Source organism: Cryptomeria japonica, unplaced genomic scaffold, assembly GCF_030272615.1.
Source record: "Cryptomeria japonica unplaced genomic scaffold, Sugi_1.0 HiC_scaffold_116, whole genome shotgun sequence".
Lineage (NCBI taxonomy): Eukaryota > Viridiplantae > Streptophyta > Pinopsida > Cupressales > Cupressaceae > Cryptomeria > Cryptomeria japonica.
In genome coordinates this window covers 31,819-47,736 of record NW_026728938.1, presented here as the reverse complement: position 1 = coordinate 47,736, position 15,918 = coordinate 31,819, and the positions used below count along the sequence as shown (strand labels likewise).

The 15,918-nt window shown below is 35.9% G+C and overlaps 1 protein-coding gene across 1 annotated transcript; it reads right to left on the bottom strand.

The window, feature by feature from the left end:
* Positions 1-5,294: 5,294 nt before the first annotated feature.
* LOC131865657 (aspartic proteinase nepenthesin-1-like) lies at positions 5,295-6,620 on the bottom strand. Its single transcript, XM_059215331.1, has one exon. The coding sequence runs from the start codon at positions 6,618-6,620 to the stop codon at positions 5,295-5,297; it is 1,326 nt and encodes a 441-aa protein (XP_059071314.1).
* Between the last annotated feature and the right edge of the window lie 9,298 nt (positions 6,621-15,918).

Sequence of the window (15,918 nt, the reverse complement as noted above, 5' to 3'; positions counted from 1 at the left end):
GTTCTTTCCATACTGCTTCCTTATTTCGTCATTTTTCGCAGACTATGGGATCCAAACGGTTCCTATCTCCCCTAATATTAAAAAATACTAACTCTCAACAACCTGCAACACAAACAGAGTTGACATAAACCATATAAAAACAATTAAAAAAGCCACCAGAAAGTTCGTCTTTCCCCTCATAAAAGAAGTCTTGCCCACGACACTTTGGAAGATGTCATTCTCCATCATTTCCAAAAGCCCCTTGAGCTTCGCAAGCATCATAATCATTACGGAGTAGGTTAAGAAGATCCACTGGGATCTTATCATAAATGTTCCAAAGTTTCCTACTTGCCAAGTCGGCCCCAATGTTGGCCTAAATATCCGCAACCTTATTACCTTCATGGTAGACATGTGAAATGTTAAATTCACAGAAGCCCCTGAGAGGAATTAGGCTATCTTGAATAATATGTTTAATCAACCAAATAGGAGAGGAGGAAGTCGTTAAACAATGATGTTTAGGGAGTCACACTCCAACCAGACCCTTCTCAAACCTTTCTCTTTGGCCAATTTGATATTGGTATAAATTGTGAAGGCCTCATTAAAGTGATTTGTCTGGGTACCCAAAGAGAGGGCCATTGTCGAGACCATCCTGCCATTGTTATCACGCACCACTTCCCCACATCCAGCAGGTCTGGGATTCCCATTCGCCACACCATCAATTAATGTTACTTTAGGTCCAATATTTTTTTTAAATGTTATAAAAATTGATTAACAAGATATGAGAAAGAGTTTATTGAATTAATAGATAGAGAGAGAAATCAATCCAATGTCATTTCTTTCAATGAAATGGAAAATATTTTTGCAGGAAGAGCATCATCAAGAATCAAGACAATAGATAAAGTAGTAAATGTTGTCAAGTGAGTGCTAAGATCAACTTTCCCATTGGACTTCTCAAAACATGGTACCTCTGTTTTCTTTGAGATGGGATTCTTTAGGACGGTATATGAAAGTAGTCCACGTGTGCAATATGGTGGAAGAGTTAGTTGGGATTAGGTTTGGCTTGTGCTGGCCAATTATTCAGATGTCCAAATCTCTACTACGATACATAATTTATAAGGATTATTTCCATAAAAAAATAAACCAACTGAATAATTGTAGTGCTCTATTGTATTTAAGTTAAGAGTGTAAAATTATCCCTTTCCCAATTGAATGATCCTTCTTCCTTTCTAGCTATACATTGAATAATAAATAAGTATTTTCCAGCATCTATATCCGTTGCGACAAGAATCTTCGATAGAAAAATAATAATAATAAGTAAAGAAAAATGAAATGGCATTATACTAGAATACATTATTTTCATGACCCAAAATAGTAAATTAATGGATACTAAGCGATTGGAGCTAGTTAAATGCCTTGCTGAAGGAGTAATTACCAAAATAAAAGAAAAAAGAGAAAAGAGGAGACTATGTTTAAACTGGTTCAATTTAAAACTTCCTAATAGTATCCTCATGTGGCATACATTGCCAAGCACTAAGAAAGAATTTTTTATATCATTGTAGATCTAAATGCATCTCACCTTAGGTGGTTAATCGGGTCAATGGAGATGGAAAAATCCTTTACAAAGGCTGCACATTATCTAGTAAGCACAATAGTTTTAAAAGATAATAAATAAATAATAAGAATGAAATTAGAACAAGAATTTAATCAAGTGTAAATGCACTCCACTCATCACCTTCGTCGCCCAATTGAATAAACTAAGAAAATATAAGCTAAGCTACTAGTTTAGATGTTGTCCAATGCCCTTAGAAACTATATGAATAGCATGTTGGACACCTTATCCACCATCTCCTCATCAACCTCCAGCTCCATACCATAGACACAGAGCACACCATACTTCCACCCATGAACAAAGGCCTCGGTAACAAGGGCATCCGCACCATGAAGCGTCTCGATATAACTAGTAAAAACACTTATCGAAAGTTCTTTGCATACTGCTTCCTTATTTCATCATTTTTCATAGACTATGGGCTCCAAACGGTTCCTATCTCCCCCAATCTTGGAAAATACCGATTCTCAACAACCTGCAACACAAACAGAGTTGAGCTAAACAAAAACAATCAAAAACGCCACCAGAAAGTTTGACTTTCCCCTCATAGAAGAAGTCTTGCCCAGGACACTTTGGAAGACGTCATTCTCCATCATTTCCGAAAGCCCCTTGAGCTTCGCACGCATCATGATCATTACGGAGTAGGTTAAGAAGATCCTCTGGGATCCGATCATAAATGTTCCAAACTTTCCTACTTGGCAAGTCGGCCCCAATGTTGGCCTAAATATCGGCAACCTTATTACCTTCACGATAGACATGTGAAATGGTAAATTCGTAGAATCCCCTGAGAAGCATTAGGCTATCTTCAATAATATGTTTAATCGACCAACTAGGGGAGGAGGAAGTTGTTAAACAATTAATGATGTTTAGGGAGTCACACTCCAAGAAGACCCTTCTCAAACCTTTCTCTTTGGCCAATTTGATATTGGTATACGTTGTGAAGGCCTCACTAAAGTGGTTTGTCTAGGTACCCAAAGAGAGGGCCACCATCGAGACCATCCTGCCATTATTATCACGCACCACTCCCCCATATCCAGCAGGTCCGGGATTCCCCTTCGCTGCACCATCAATTAATGTTACTTTAGGTCCAATATTTTTTTTTAAACGTTATAAAAATTGATTAACAAGATATGAGAAAGAGTTTATTGAATTAATAGATAAAGGGAAAAATCAATCCAATGTCATTTGTTTCAATGAAATGAAAAAGATTTTTGCAGGAAGAGAATCCTCAAGAATCAAGCCAATAGATAAAGTAGTAAATGTTGTCAAGTGAGTGCTAAGATCAACTTTCCCATTGGACTTCTCGAAACATGGTACCTCTATGTGCTTTGAGATGGGATTCTTTAGGACGGTATATGAAAGTAGTCTACGTGTGCAATATGATGGAAGAGTTAGTTGGGATTAGGTTTGGCCTGTGCCGGCCAATTATTCAAATGTCGACATCTCTACTATGATACATGATTTATAAGGAGTGCTTCCATAAAAAAGTAAACCAACCGAATAATTGTAGTGCTCTATTGTATTTAAGTTAAGAGTGTAAAATTATCCCTTTCCCAATTGAATGATCCTTCTTCCTTTCTAGCTATACATTGAATAATAAATAAATATTTTCCAGCATCTATATCCGTTGCAACAAGAATCTTCGATAGAAAAATAATAATAATAATAATAAGTAAAGAAAAATGAAATGGCATTATACTAGAATACATTATTTTCATGACCCAAAATAGTAAATTAATGGATACAAAGCAATTGTAGCTAGTTAAATGCCTTGCTGAAGGAGTAATTACCAAAATAAAATAAAAAAAGAAAAGAGGAGGCTCTGTTTAAACTGGTTCAATCTAAAACTTCCTAATATTATCCTCGTGTGACATACATTGTCGAGCATTGAGAAACATAGAATTTTTTATATCGCTTGTAGCTCTAAATGCATCTCACCTTAGGTGGTTGATAGGGTCGAGGGAGATGGAAAAATCCTTAACAAAGGTTGCACATTATCTAGTTAGCACAATAGTTTTACAAGATAATAAATAAATAATAAGAATGAAATTAGAACAAGAATTTAATCAAATGTAAATGCACTCCACTCTTCACCTTCATCGCCCAATTGGATAAACTAAGAAAATATAAGCTAAGATGTTAGTTTAGATGTTGTCCAATGCCCTTAGAAACTATATGAATAGCATATTGGGCCGCCATCCCTCCTCTTACCCTCCTTGCATTGTCAAGGTGAAATAAGTATGAGGTTGATTTAATAATTATTTTAAATTTATATGTTTTATTTATTATTCATTGTGTGTTTCTTACTTGTTAATGCTTTATCAATTGTAAACTATGTAATACTACGAATACTTTTTCCTTGGAATATATAATTAGTTCTCTCTCCCTCTATATTAAGGATATTTTTTAAGAAATTATTGTTTATTTAAATAAATATAATAATATCTATTTAAGAATTATCTCAACCAATATTTTATTCATCTGAGAAGTTTTTTGGCTATCTAAAAATCTAATAAGTGTCAACTCTCTCAAATAATTGATTTTAGTATCCTTTGTGTTCATTGGACTATAATAATACGTAAGTAGACACTGCAACATAGATCATGTGAAATTGAAATTAACATGTTAGGATTTACAAGGTGAAAGAGTGAAGATACTATGATTTTTTGTAGGCAATCAAAACTTTTCTCAATAATTGTGTTATTATGTTGTAGTCCACTAATATTTTAATTTTTTAGGTCACGAAAAAAAGTTCCAAAACCTAATGCAATCCTATTAAAATGTTGAAAACAAGTAATCATGTCACATTATCAATGGCTGAAAATTGATGTGTGGTCTAACATCCATACTCTGAAGCACAAATACATTACATAATTTAATTTTATTATCTAAGGTGCGTTGTAGTGTAGTAGCAACCTTTCAAATGAGAGGCCCCGATTCACCATCAATAAGTTTTCTATATAAGATTTGTGTAAGATGTCATCGAATGCACTATAAAGCGCTGATAGGTAATCGTGAATCGTGATATAGGCATAGCCTTAAATATTAGCACTTTTAAATAAATTGCAAAGGCTCCAAAATGATATTCTTAATTCTCGAGAACTCGTCTTCTCTAGTAGAAAATTATACAATAGTAATTGTGAGAAAATTAGAGAGACCTTCTTAGCAACAACCTTACCTTATATATAGGCTACATTAAATTGTGTTTGATCTTAGTAATGTGAAATGCGGACATGATTGAAAATAAGTATTATTTGAATGTATAAATCACAGACACGGATCTTAAAGTTAAATACCATTAAAAATATTCATAGGCATACAATAATTTATTTTACACTTAAGACTTGAAGAAAAGATAAGACCATTACAAATGCTTTATAATTATATAAATTCTCTTGTCGTTGTTTTAACTCGCAATTTATATTTTGATAATCAATTATCGCACCTTCATTTCCATGCCAAAATAACACACATAGTGTAGCATATCATAAGGAACCATAAATGAAGGTCCCCGAGAACAACAGGGGCCAAACAATTTTACTGAAAATAAGCAGCTACGAAGATGAAAATTTACATGATTCGCATATCGGACAGTGCAATAGGCAGACGCAGGAGACGAGATCACATATTGCATTCGAAGGACAGAGGAAGAGGAAATGAGAGAGACAGAAAAAGAGAAGAAGAAGAATTAGAAGAGGGAGATGATGATTTAAAGAGAATCACACTTAGTGGGCTTGAAAGAGAGCGTGTTCTGAGCATTGTTGTAAAGGATATGGAAGTTTTGCTGCTGTATGTTTCCGAAGATGGAAGGATTCCCCGATGGTTCACCCAACATTGCCAGGCACAAGAGATTTTCAGATGCCTGAATGAAAAAGTTGTCTGCCGGAAGCTCGTAATCCACGCCGCCTTTGAAGTTGAAGACGAGGGTTGGCAAGGTGAGGTGAGCGGATGATGTGTGGTAACAAAGATCCAAACCTGTAGAAGAGCCGTCTACAGGAGTGAGATCAATGGCGGACTGAATTGCTTCCTTAAGAGGAGAGTAGGCAGCCTGGTCCAGGATGGTAACAGTGGTTCCGGAGTCGATGATCATACCTCCGCTGCCGTCCGATTGCAGATCGAAAGTTCCAGGAGGAATATCTAGTGCCTTACCATTGAGGGTGATTCCTGTAATAGGAATGTACCAGAAAGTGGGAATGATACTGCTCTTGATGAGTGGGAGAGTCTTGGCTCCTCCGCTCAAGGAAGCACCCTCGCCGAAAAAGAGGGGGCTGGTTTGTGAAGAAGAGTCGGTGATGGGCAAAAGACAGTAAGAGAACATGTTCTCTGCTTTGGAACCCAGCTGTGAGATAAGGGAGAGACCACCTCTTCCCAGTCCCACAAGGCCACCACCCTGAGAGAATCCTTGTCCTTCGTTGTCATGCCCGCATCCAAATGCAATGCCTTTAACCTTGCTGCTCCCAATTGACAATGTCTCGTAAGCCAGGTCGCCGCTGGTGAAGGAACCATCGCCATACTGATACATAAAGGTACAATCTGGATTGCATCCGGTTTGCGTACTCCCCAAGGCGTCACAAAGAGAATCACCGCAGGGAATTGTGGAAAATGTGGGGGACTTGGAGGGGTCGAAGATTGGCGTAGGCTGAGAGAAGCAGTCCTTGCAAGGCTTGCACTGAGTCCAAATCAGATCGCTCCCCGTGTCCACAATCGCTTCGAAGCTCACAGAGGGCGTTCCCAGTGCAACGCTCATCAGAAATTCTCCATCCCCTACTTCAACGGGCGTTTCAGCGTCTAATTGCCCTCTTATCAATGCCTCTATCTTCTTCATTCGCTTCTTACTTCGATCCACAGCCAAACCCAATCTCTCAGAAAAACCCAACTCTCTCTCTGATCTGCGCGTCATATTCACCCTTATTTTTACATTTTCATCGCTGCTAGACTTCGGCCAACCACTAAACAGTCTGTCCGAAGAACATGATATCGTTGGAATAGTAAAGCATATCAAGACCACAAAACCCAACAGCTTTGAACGCTCCATTTCTCTTTTTCTTTTCTAAACCTCGAAACCTTTTTCTGCTCTCATCTACTCCACTCCATGCAATATATATACACAGAGAGAGTGAGAAGGAGCCTTAAATCAAAATCAACAGATTCCCCGACGTGTCCACATAACAATATCGATCCTCTTAGAAGGATAGACGAATTTATTTAATTTCCCCTTCTCTATCTCTGCCCGCCTGGAATTGTTCTAGAAGTAGAATAGACTGCTGCAATTCGAAGTGAATCGTATTTTTTTCTGTCCATACCTTCACTAAGTATTTCCGTACACTTAACTCGTAATCCAGTTCCCTCTTCCCATTGAATTTTGTGGACCCATTCAGATCGAAATTCCAAAACGTGTTGTAACCGGAGGGTTAGTTTTCTAAAAATATTTAAAATTAGTTTACACATAATTATTCTTAGTCGGTTTATCCGGCTTTCCAACTTATTCTCATTCTTGTTTATCTCATTCTTAAATTTTGCTCTAATTAGTTTATTCATTTTTAAGATTTAGAGATTTTACTTGTACAAAACTGTTATATTCAATGCTCTATTATGTATTCACATTACCGTATCCTATCATAAAGTTCTATTCAAGGATTTATACCAGAAAGAAAAAGTACATGAAAGTTAATGTAATCTATGTGGTTGAACATCCACATATATAAATCATCTAAATTGAATTTTATTTTTATTCTCGTTCTTATTTATCTTATTTCTCAATTTTACTTGTGCAGAAGTGTTATATGCAATGTTCTATTATATATTCACATTGCCATATCCTATCATAACGTTTTGCTCAAGGATTTATACCAGAAGGAAAAAGTAGATAAAAGTTAGCGTAATCTATGTGGTTGAACATGCAAGTATATAAATCATCTAAATTGAATTTAAGAATCCATCTTTTAAGAATTGGGTATGTAGTTGTATCAGTGATAAGCATGAAAGTCATGTCAACTAGGGATCACTCCCCATGTCCACGATTGTTTTATGTCAAATCCATAGATATGCGTAAGTTCTATATGTGTGAATATAAATTCTTCCCTAACATTTGATCTAATAAATCTCACTTTTCGTCAATTTACCTTGAAGTTAACTCTTCACTAATTGTCAAGTATTCGCAATAGTTAAAATCACATTAGGGAGCCTGGTAGATCACTAGGGTCAAGTTCTCCTAGGTTATCCTTCGGAATGGTCGGCTTCACGAGCCTGGCCAATTTAGGTAAATGGAAAAGAAGCATGCAAATTTCCCAAGATGAAAACTTTGATGGAGATAGATTCATCTTGGTGCTCCAACCAAAAGCGTTTCTATGATAAATGTTTCATTTATGCAAATTCGTATTCAATGAATTCTCAAAGCGACTGCATGTTAAATAAATGCACATTGAATTCTTTCAAAAACCAAAATGTTCAATAAATCACATAAAACAGGTACTAAATGTAATTATGATAGAATAAAAGGTTTGGAGTTAAAAAATTCGAATTTAAATTGCTAAATCTCAAGGGTCAGTATTGTATGGTGCAATATTGATTGGACGCCCCATTATTGACCAATAACAGAAAAAAGGCTAATACTTATGTAGAGAATAAATGCCTAGACATTGAGGTGTGGATGGAGAATAATCTAATAATAAATGTGATACATACGAATGTGTGCATGAATCCACGGGATAAGATAGAATATAAGGGGGTGTATGTAAATTAATAAGGGTGGCTAATTAGAGAATGGGCCAAGATTTCGACAAGATTGCATCATTTCTTGATATATGGTTGAATTAATCCATCCTCTAATAATATACCCAAAACTAAGGATAGTTTGACTAGATTAAAATATTTTACCATTATGTTTTGACCATACATTGACGTGCATGTGAATCCTAAAATAGTAATACATCTCAAAGCATATGGAATGTGGAATATATCGTTTAAATTAGATGCTTGGACGTCAAATAATAGTTAATATAGATAGAGTAATGGACCTTGGCACATACTAGCATGTGATACTCATTCTTTACATTTGAATCCTTCATGAGAGCCTAAAAAATAGAGAAATTATGTATAGTGAGTAGCTTATATCTCAAGAATTAAATAGACATCAATAAAATACGTGAACCTATTTAACAATCTAGAAGATTAAGAAATATGAAAATGAGTAGTAAGTTTAGGGGTATCTTCATGTGCAAAAGGTTCTGTGACGTAGTGCCCTATGGTATATTGATACTACCACATCCTATCATATAAAAGCTTTATTTAGAAATGGTGATTGCATGCTTCATATGAGAGAAATTATAGAAGAGGGAAAATAGTACATGAATTTATTATGCCGAAGGCGTCTCTTATATGAATTGGATGAGCTGTTTTTGGGCATCAACGATTGTGAGTAAAGGAGACAGCATTGCAAGACGATTGGGAATATTGGAGCTGCCCGCTGTCCATTAGTTTTATTCTTCATTTTTTGTCAGAATGTGTGCACTGCCCATCATCTCTCGATCTTCTCATTTTACCACTATCTCTCCTCTTGCAGTCACGATCAGATGAGATTTTTTCGAAAATTCTACTCCTCCATTAATGCAAACATAGTACTCTCAAATATTTGAGCTCTCACAATCTAAATTTTAGGGTTCCTGCCACTTGTTCCGTGTGCCTCTTTAATAATTCATAAATGTCATTATTTTCTTGTTTTTTATTTCTATACAATTTAGTTGTTGCACGGTTTCCCATGATAAGTGAATGGTGGGACCTTTTTTAATTACTAAGTACACTCAACCTTTATGTTTCCATTTGTCTAAATCAAACCATCTAGTAATTCCGAAACCCTAAAAAAGTTGTATGGGTTTTATAGACACTTCAAAATTTACTATGTTTGTATGTGTTAAAATGACTATGTTAGTGGGTTTTAAGTTATTTACTTATTATTCTGTTAATGTATTATATATAATAATAATATTATTGAATAGAAACCTATTTGTTTAAATAGTTCAAGTAATTTATGGTGAAAATGTAAATAGAATAGAATAATTTTTTATTTTCAAATAGAAATAAACTATACAAATCATGTAAATTGTATTAGTATTATTGTAATATTATCATAAAAACTCGACCTTCAAGGACCCAACAAAAAAACAGATGCGAACCAACCCATAAAAACCAGGGAAAAGCAGCCCCATAGAACAACAGACAAGAACAATACAGAATTTCTACATAACAAAACTACAACACTTTGACCAATTTGTCATTCTTCTGAATGACATCCTCATTGATTTTCTGAACTTTCTTAATGATGTTGTCAACACGGGTCACACCCTTATCTTTTCTATGGAGCCTCGTCGCTGGACCAAGTAGGGGCTTCTCTTTCGTATCCAGATCCGCAACCACATCCTCTGAGGGAGCCCTAAGTTTCTTACAGGTACCAGCATTCACAACCTTATCTTTCTTCACCATCTCAGTGCTACCAGTGGGGCACTTGCCCTGAGAAATATAATGAAGAACTTCAGCCTATTCATTGAGTCTACGTAGACCAATGCTAGTATTGTTCATGGCAGACATACTCACCTCCACCACCACACTCAAACTATGCTGATGTTTATAAGTCATTTTCCAAAGCCTTAATGTGCTCTTCATGTTCCTCCTTAAGGTCTTTAATACCATTAGCCAGGGTATGCGTATTCGAGACCTAGTACTGTCGAGGTCCCCATTAGGTGGATTGGCCTTCTCTTTGAGATTATTAATCTCTTGAAAAATCTAGGTGAATTGGGCATTTTGGTTATCCTTTAAATTCCTCAAGTTAATATTCGTAATCGTATTCTCAGGGACCGACAAACCATCTCCTTAGGAGTAAACCCACCACCAAGAGTAGGTATAGAAACATTGACACCCTAATCCTCCGCAGGCCCGTCCAAATCAATCTGAGAGGCATTCGGTCGCTTAGAATAATTCTCGTTGACATTGTTAAATACTTTGGTTTTGTCAATAGCTCTTGACATAGAAACGCTGGCCACTCTTTTAACCTTCACATCAGAACTACCGTCCACCGAATTAGGGACATGTTCAGGGTCATCCTCCTCGTTAGATAAAATAATTTATTTTCTGCTAGTACGGTTAGGGATTTTAGACGATGAGGGTCCTTGTTTGTTATAAATGTGAAAGACTTCGTTCCCATCGAAGTCCACCTCTTCATCAGAAGAGATTTCCCCATAATGAATATGGACATTCTTCTTGTATTCTATACCAGTTTTAGCACTCGTATTCCTCTCGACATTGATAGTCTTGGCATACTTCATAATCAACGGGAATAAGCCCTCATGGAGAACAAGGGAGGATGCACATTTCTCGTGAGCCCTAATGCTATTATTCAATGATGAGACCAAATAAAAGGCCAAGGAAATGCACTTGTGATGCCGAAAATGATTAATAATGACAAAGTGATAGCTAAGTAAGCTACAGAATTTACCATCAACGGTGAGGCGGCGCACGATAACCTCTGAGACCTCGTACCATGGCTTTGAAAGTGATTTTTTCTCCCACCCAACATTATTATTCTTTCTCACCTTCTCCCTTTCCTTCGGCGGGAAAAAGGTTTTCATCGCCACCATCGCACATTTCTTATGCTTGTAGAATTTGGTGCCCTTGTTCAGAATTTTGGACACCTTAGCCACCATCTCCTCATTAACCTCCAGCTCCATACCATAGACACAGATAAAACCATCCTTCCACCCATTAAGAAAGGCCTCAGTAACAAGGGCATCCACACCATGAAGCATCTCGATATAACTAGTCAAAACTCCTACCGAAAGTTCTTTCCATACTGCTTCCTTATTTCGTCATTTTTCGCAGACTATGGGATCCAAACGGTTCCTATCTCCCCTAATATTAAAAAATACTAATTCTCAACAACCTGCAACACAAACAGAGTTGACATAAACCATATAAAAACAATTAAAAAAGCCACCAGAAAGTTCGTCTTTCCCCTCATAAAAGAAGTCTTGCCCACGACACTTTGGAAGATGTCATTCTCCATCATTTCCAAAAGCCCCTTGAGCTTCGCAAGCATCATAATCATTACGGAGTAGGTTAAGAAGATCCACTGGGATCTTATCATAAATGTTCCAAAGTTTCCTACTTGCCAAGTCGGCCCCAATGTTGGCCTAAATATCCGCAACCTTATTACCTTCATGGTAGACATGTGAAATGTTAAATTCACAGAAGCCCCTGAGAGGAATTAGGCTATCTTGAATAATATGTTTAATCAACCAAATAGGAGAGGAGGAAGTCGTTAAACAATGATGTTTAGGGAGTCACACTCCAACCAGACCCTTCTCAAACCTTTCTCTTTGGCCAATTTGATATTGGTATAAATTGTGAAGGCCTCATTAAAGTGATTTGTCTGGGTACCCAAAGAGAGGGCCATTGTCGAGACCATCCTGCCATTGTTATCACGCACCACTTCCCCACATCCAGCAGGTCTGGGATTCCCATTCGCCACACCATCAATTAATGTTACTTTAGGTCCAATATTTTTTTTAAATGTTATAAAAATTGATTAACAAGATATGAGAAAGAGTTTATTGAATTAATAGATAGAGAGAGAAATCAATCCAATGTCATTTCTTTCAATGAAATGGAAAATATTTTTGCAGGAAGAGCATCATCAAGAATCAAGACAATAGATAAAGTAGTAAATGTTGTCAAGTGAGTGCTAAGATCAACTTTCCCATTGGACTTCTCAAAACATGGTACCTCTGTTTTCTTTGAGATGGGATTCTTTAGGACGGTATATGAAAGTAGTCCACGTGTGCAATATGGTGGAAGAGTTAGTTGGGATTAGGTTTGGCTTGTGCTGGCCAATTATTCAGATGTCCAAATCTCTACTACGATACATAATTTATAAGGATTATTTCCATAAAAAAATAAACCAACTGAATAATTGTAGTGCTCTATTGTATTTAAGTTAAGAGTGTAAAATTATCCCTTTCCCAATTGAATGATCCTTCTTCCTTTCTAGCTATACATTGAATAATAAATAAGTATTTTCCAGCATCTATATCCGTTGCGACAAGAATCTTCGATAGAAAAATAATAATAATAAGTAAAGAAAAATGAAATGGCATTATACTAGAATACATTATTTTCATGACCCAAAATAGTAAATTAATGGATACTAAGCGATTGGAGCTAGTTAAATGCCTTGCTGAAGGAGTAATTACCAAAATAAAAGAAAAAAGAGAAAAGAGGAGACTATGTTTAAACTGGTTCAATTTAAAACTTCCTAATAGTATCCTCATGTGGCATACATTGCCAAGCACTAAGAAAGAATTTTTTATATCATTGTAGATCTAAATGCATCTCACCTTAGGTGGTTAATCGGGTCAATGGAGATGGAAAAATCCTTTACAAAGGCTGCACATTATCTAGTAAGCACAATAGTTTTAAAAGATAATAAATAAATAATAAGAATGAAATTAGAACAAGAATTTAATCAAGTGTAAATGCACTCCACTCATCACCTTCGTCGCCCAATTGAATAAACTAAGAAAATATAAGCTAAGCTACTAGTTTAGATGTTGTCCAATGCCCTTAGAAACTATATGAATAGCATGTTGGACACCTTATCCACCATCTCCTCATCAACCTCCAGCTCCATACCATAGACACAGAGCACACCATACTTCCACCCATGAACAAAGGCCTCGGTAACAAGGGCATCCGCACCATGAAGCGTCTCGATATAACTAGTAAAAACACTTATCGAAAGTTCTTTGCATACTGCTTCCTTATTTCATCATTTTTCATAGACTATGGGCTCCAAACGGTTCCTATCTCCCCCAATCTTGGAAAATACCGATTCTCAACAACCTGCAACACAAACAGAGTTGAGCTAAACAAAAACAATCAAAAACGCCACCAGAAAGTTTGACTTTCCCCTCATAGAAGAAGTCTTGCCCAGGACACTTTGGAAGACGTCATTCTCCATCATTTCCGAAAGCCCCTTGAGCTTCGCACGCATCATGATCATTACGGAGTAGGTTAAGAAGATCCTCTGGGATCCGATCATAAATGTTCCAAACTTTCCTACTTGGCAAGTCGGCCCCAATGTTGGCCTAAATATCGGCAACCTTATTACCTTCACGATAGACATGTGAAATGGTAAATTCGTAGAATCCCCTGAGAAGCATTAGGCTATCTTCAATAATATGTTTAATCGACCAACTAGGGGAGGAGGAAGTTGTTAAACAATTAATGATGTTTAGGGAGTCACACTCCAAGAAGACCCTTCTCAAACCTTTCTCTTTGGCCAATTTGATATTGGTATACGTTGTGAAGGCCTCACTAAAGTGGTTTGTCTAGGTACCCAAAGAGAGGGCCACCATCGAGACCATCCTGCCATTATTATCACGCACCACTCCCCCATATCCAGCAGGTCCGGGATTCCCCTTCGCTGCACCATCAATTAATGTTACTTTAGGTCCAATATTTTTTTTTAAACGTTATAAAAATTGATTAACAAGATATGAGAAAGAGTTTATTGAATTAATAGATAAAGGGAAAAATCAATCCAATGTCATTTGTTTCAATGAAATGAAAAAGATTTTTGCAGGAAGAGAATCCTCAAGAATCAAGCCAATAGATAAAGTAGTAAATGTTGTCAAGTGAGTGCTAAGATCAACTTTCCCATTGGACTTCTCGAAACATGGTACCTCTATGTGCTTTGAGATGGGATTCTTTAGGACGGTATATGAAAGTAGTCTACGTGTGCAATATGATGGAAGAGTTAGTTGGGATTAGGTTTGGCCTGTGCCGGCCAATTATTCAAATGTCGACATCTCTACTATGATACATGATTTATAAGGAGTGCTTCCATAAAAAAGTAAACCAACCGAATAATTGTAGTGCTCTATTGTATTTAAGTTAAGAGTGTAAAATTATCCCTTTCCCAATTGAATGATCCTTCTTCCTTTCTAGCTATACATTGAATAATAAATAAATATTTTCCAGCATCTATATCCGTTGCAACAAGAATCTTCGATAGAAAAATAATAATAATAATAATAAGTAAAGAAAAATGAAATGGCATTATACTAGAATACATTATTTTCATGACCCAAAATAGTAAATTAATGGATACAAAGCAATTGTAGCTAGTTAAATGCCTTGCTGAAGGAGTAATTACCAAAATAAAATAAAAAAAGAAAAGAGGAGGCTCTGTTTAAACTGGTTCAATCTAAAACTTCCTAATATTATCCTCGTGTGACATACATTGTCGAGCATTGAGAAACATAGAATTTTTTATATCGCTTGTAGCTCTAAATGCATCTCACCTTAGGTGGTTGATAGGGTCGAGGGAGATGGAAAAATCCTTAACAAAGGTTGCACATTATCTAGTTAGCACAATAGTTTTACAAGATAATAAATAAATAATAAGAATGAAATTAGAACAAGAATTTAATCAAATGTAAATGCACTCCACTCTTCACCTTCATCGCCCAATTGGATAAACTAAGAAAATATAAGCTAAGATGTTAGTTTAGATGTTGTCCAATGCCCTTAGAAACTATATGAATAGCATATTGGGCCGCCATCCCTCCTCTTACCCTCCTTGCATTGTCAAGGTGAAATAAGTATGAGGTTGATTTAATAATTATTTTAAATTTATATGTTTTATTTATTATTCATTGTGTGTTTCTTACTTGTTAATGCTTTATCAATTGTAAACTATGTAATACTACGAATACTTTTTCCTTGGAATATATAATTAGTTCTCTCTCCCTCTATATTAAGGATATTTTTTAAGAAATTATTGTTTATTTAAATAAATATAATAATATCTATTTAAGAATTATCTCAACCAATATTTTATTCATCTGAGAAGTTTTTTGGCTATCTAAAAATCTAATAAGTGTCAACTCTCTCAAATAATTGATTTTAGTATCCTTTGTGTTCATTGGACTATAATAATACGTAAGTAGACACTGCAACATAGATCATGTGAAATTGAAATTAACATGTTAGGATTTACAAGGTGAAAGAGTGAAGATACTATGATTTTTTGTAGGCAATCAAAACTTTTCTCAATAATTGTGTTATTATGTTGTAGTCCACTAATATTTTAATTTTTTAGGTCACGAAAAAAAGTTCCAAAACCTAATGCAATCCTATTAAAATGTTGAAAACAAGTAATCATGTCACATTATCAATGGCTGAAAATTGATGTGTGGTCTAACATCCATACTCTGAAGCACAAATACATTACATAATTTAATTTTATTATCTAAGGTGCGTTGTAGTGTAGTAGCAACCTT

Excerpts from the sequence above, each read along its gene's own strand:
- LOC131865657 (XM_059215331.1), bottom strand. The coding sequence starts at position 6,620 with ATGGAGCGTTCAAAGCTGTTGGGTTTTGTGGTCTTGATATGCTTTACT.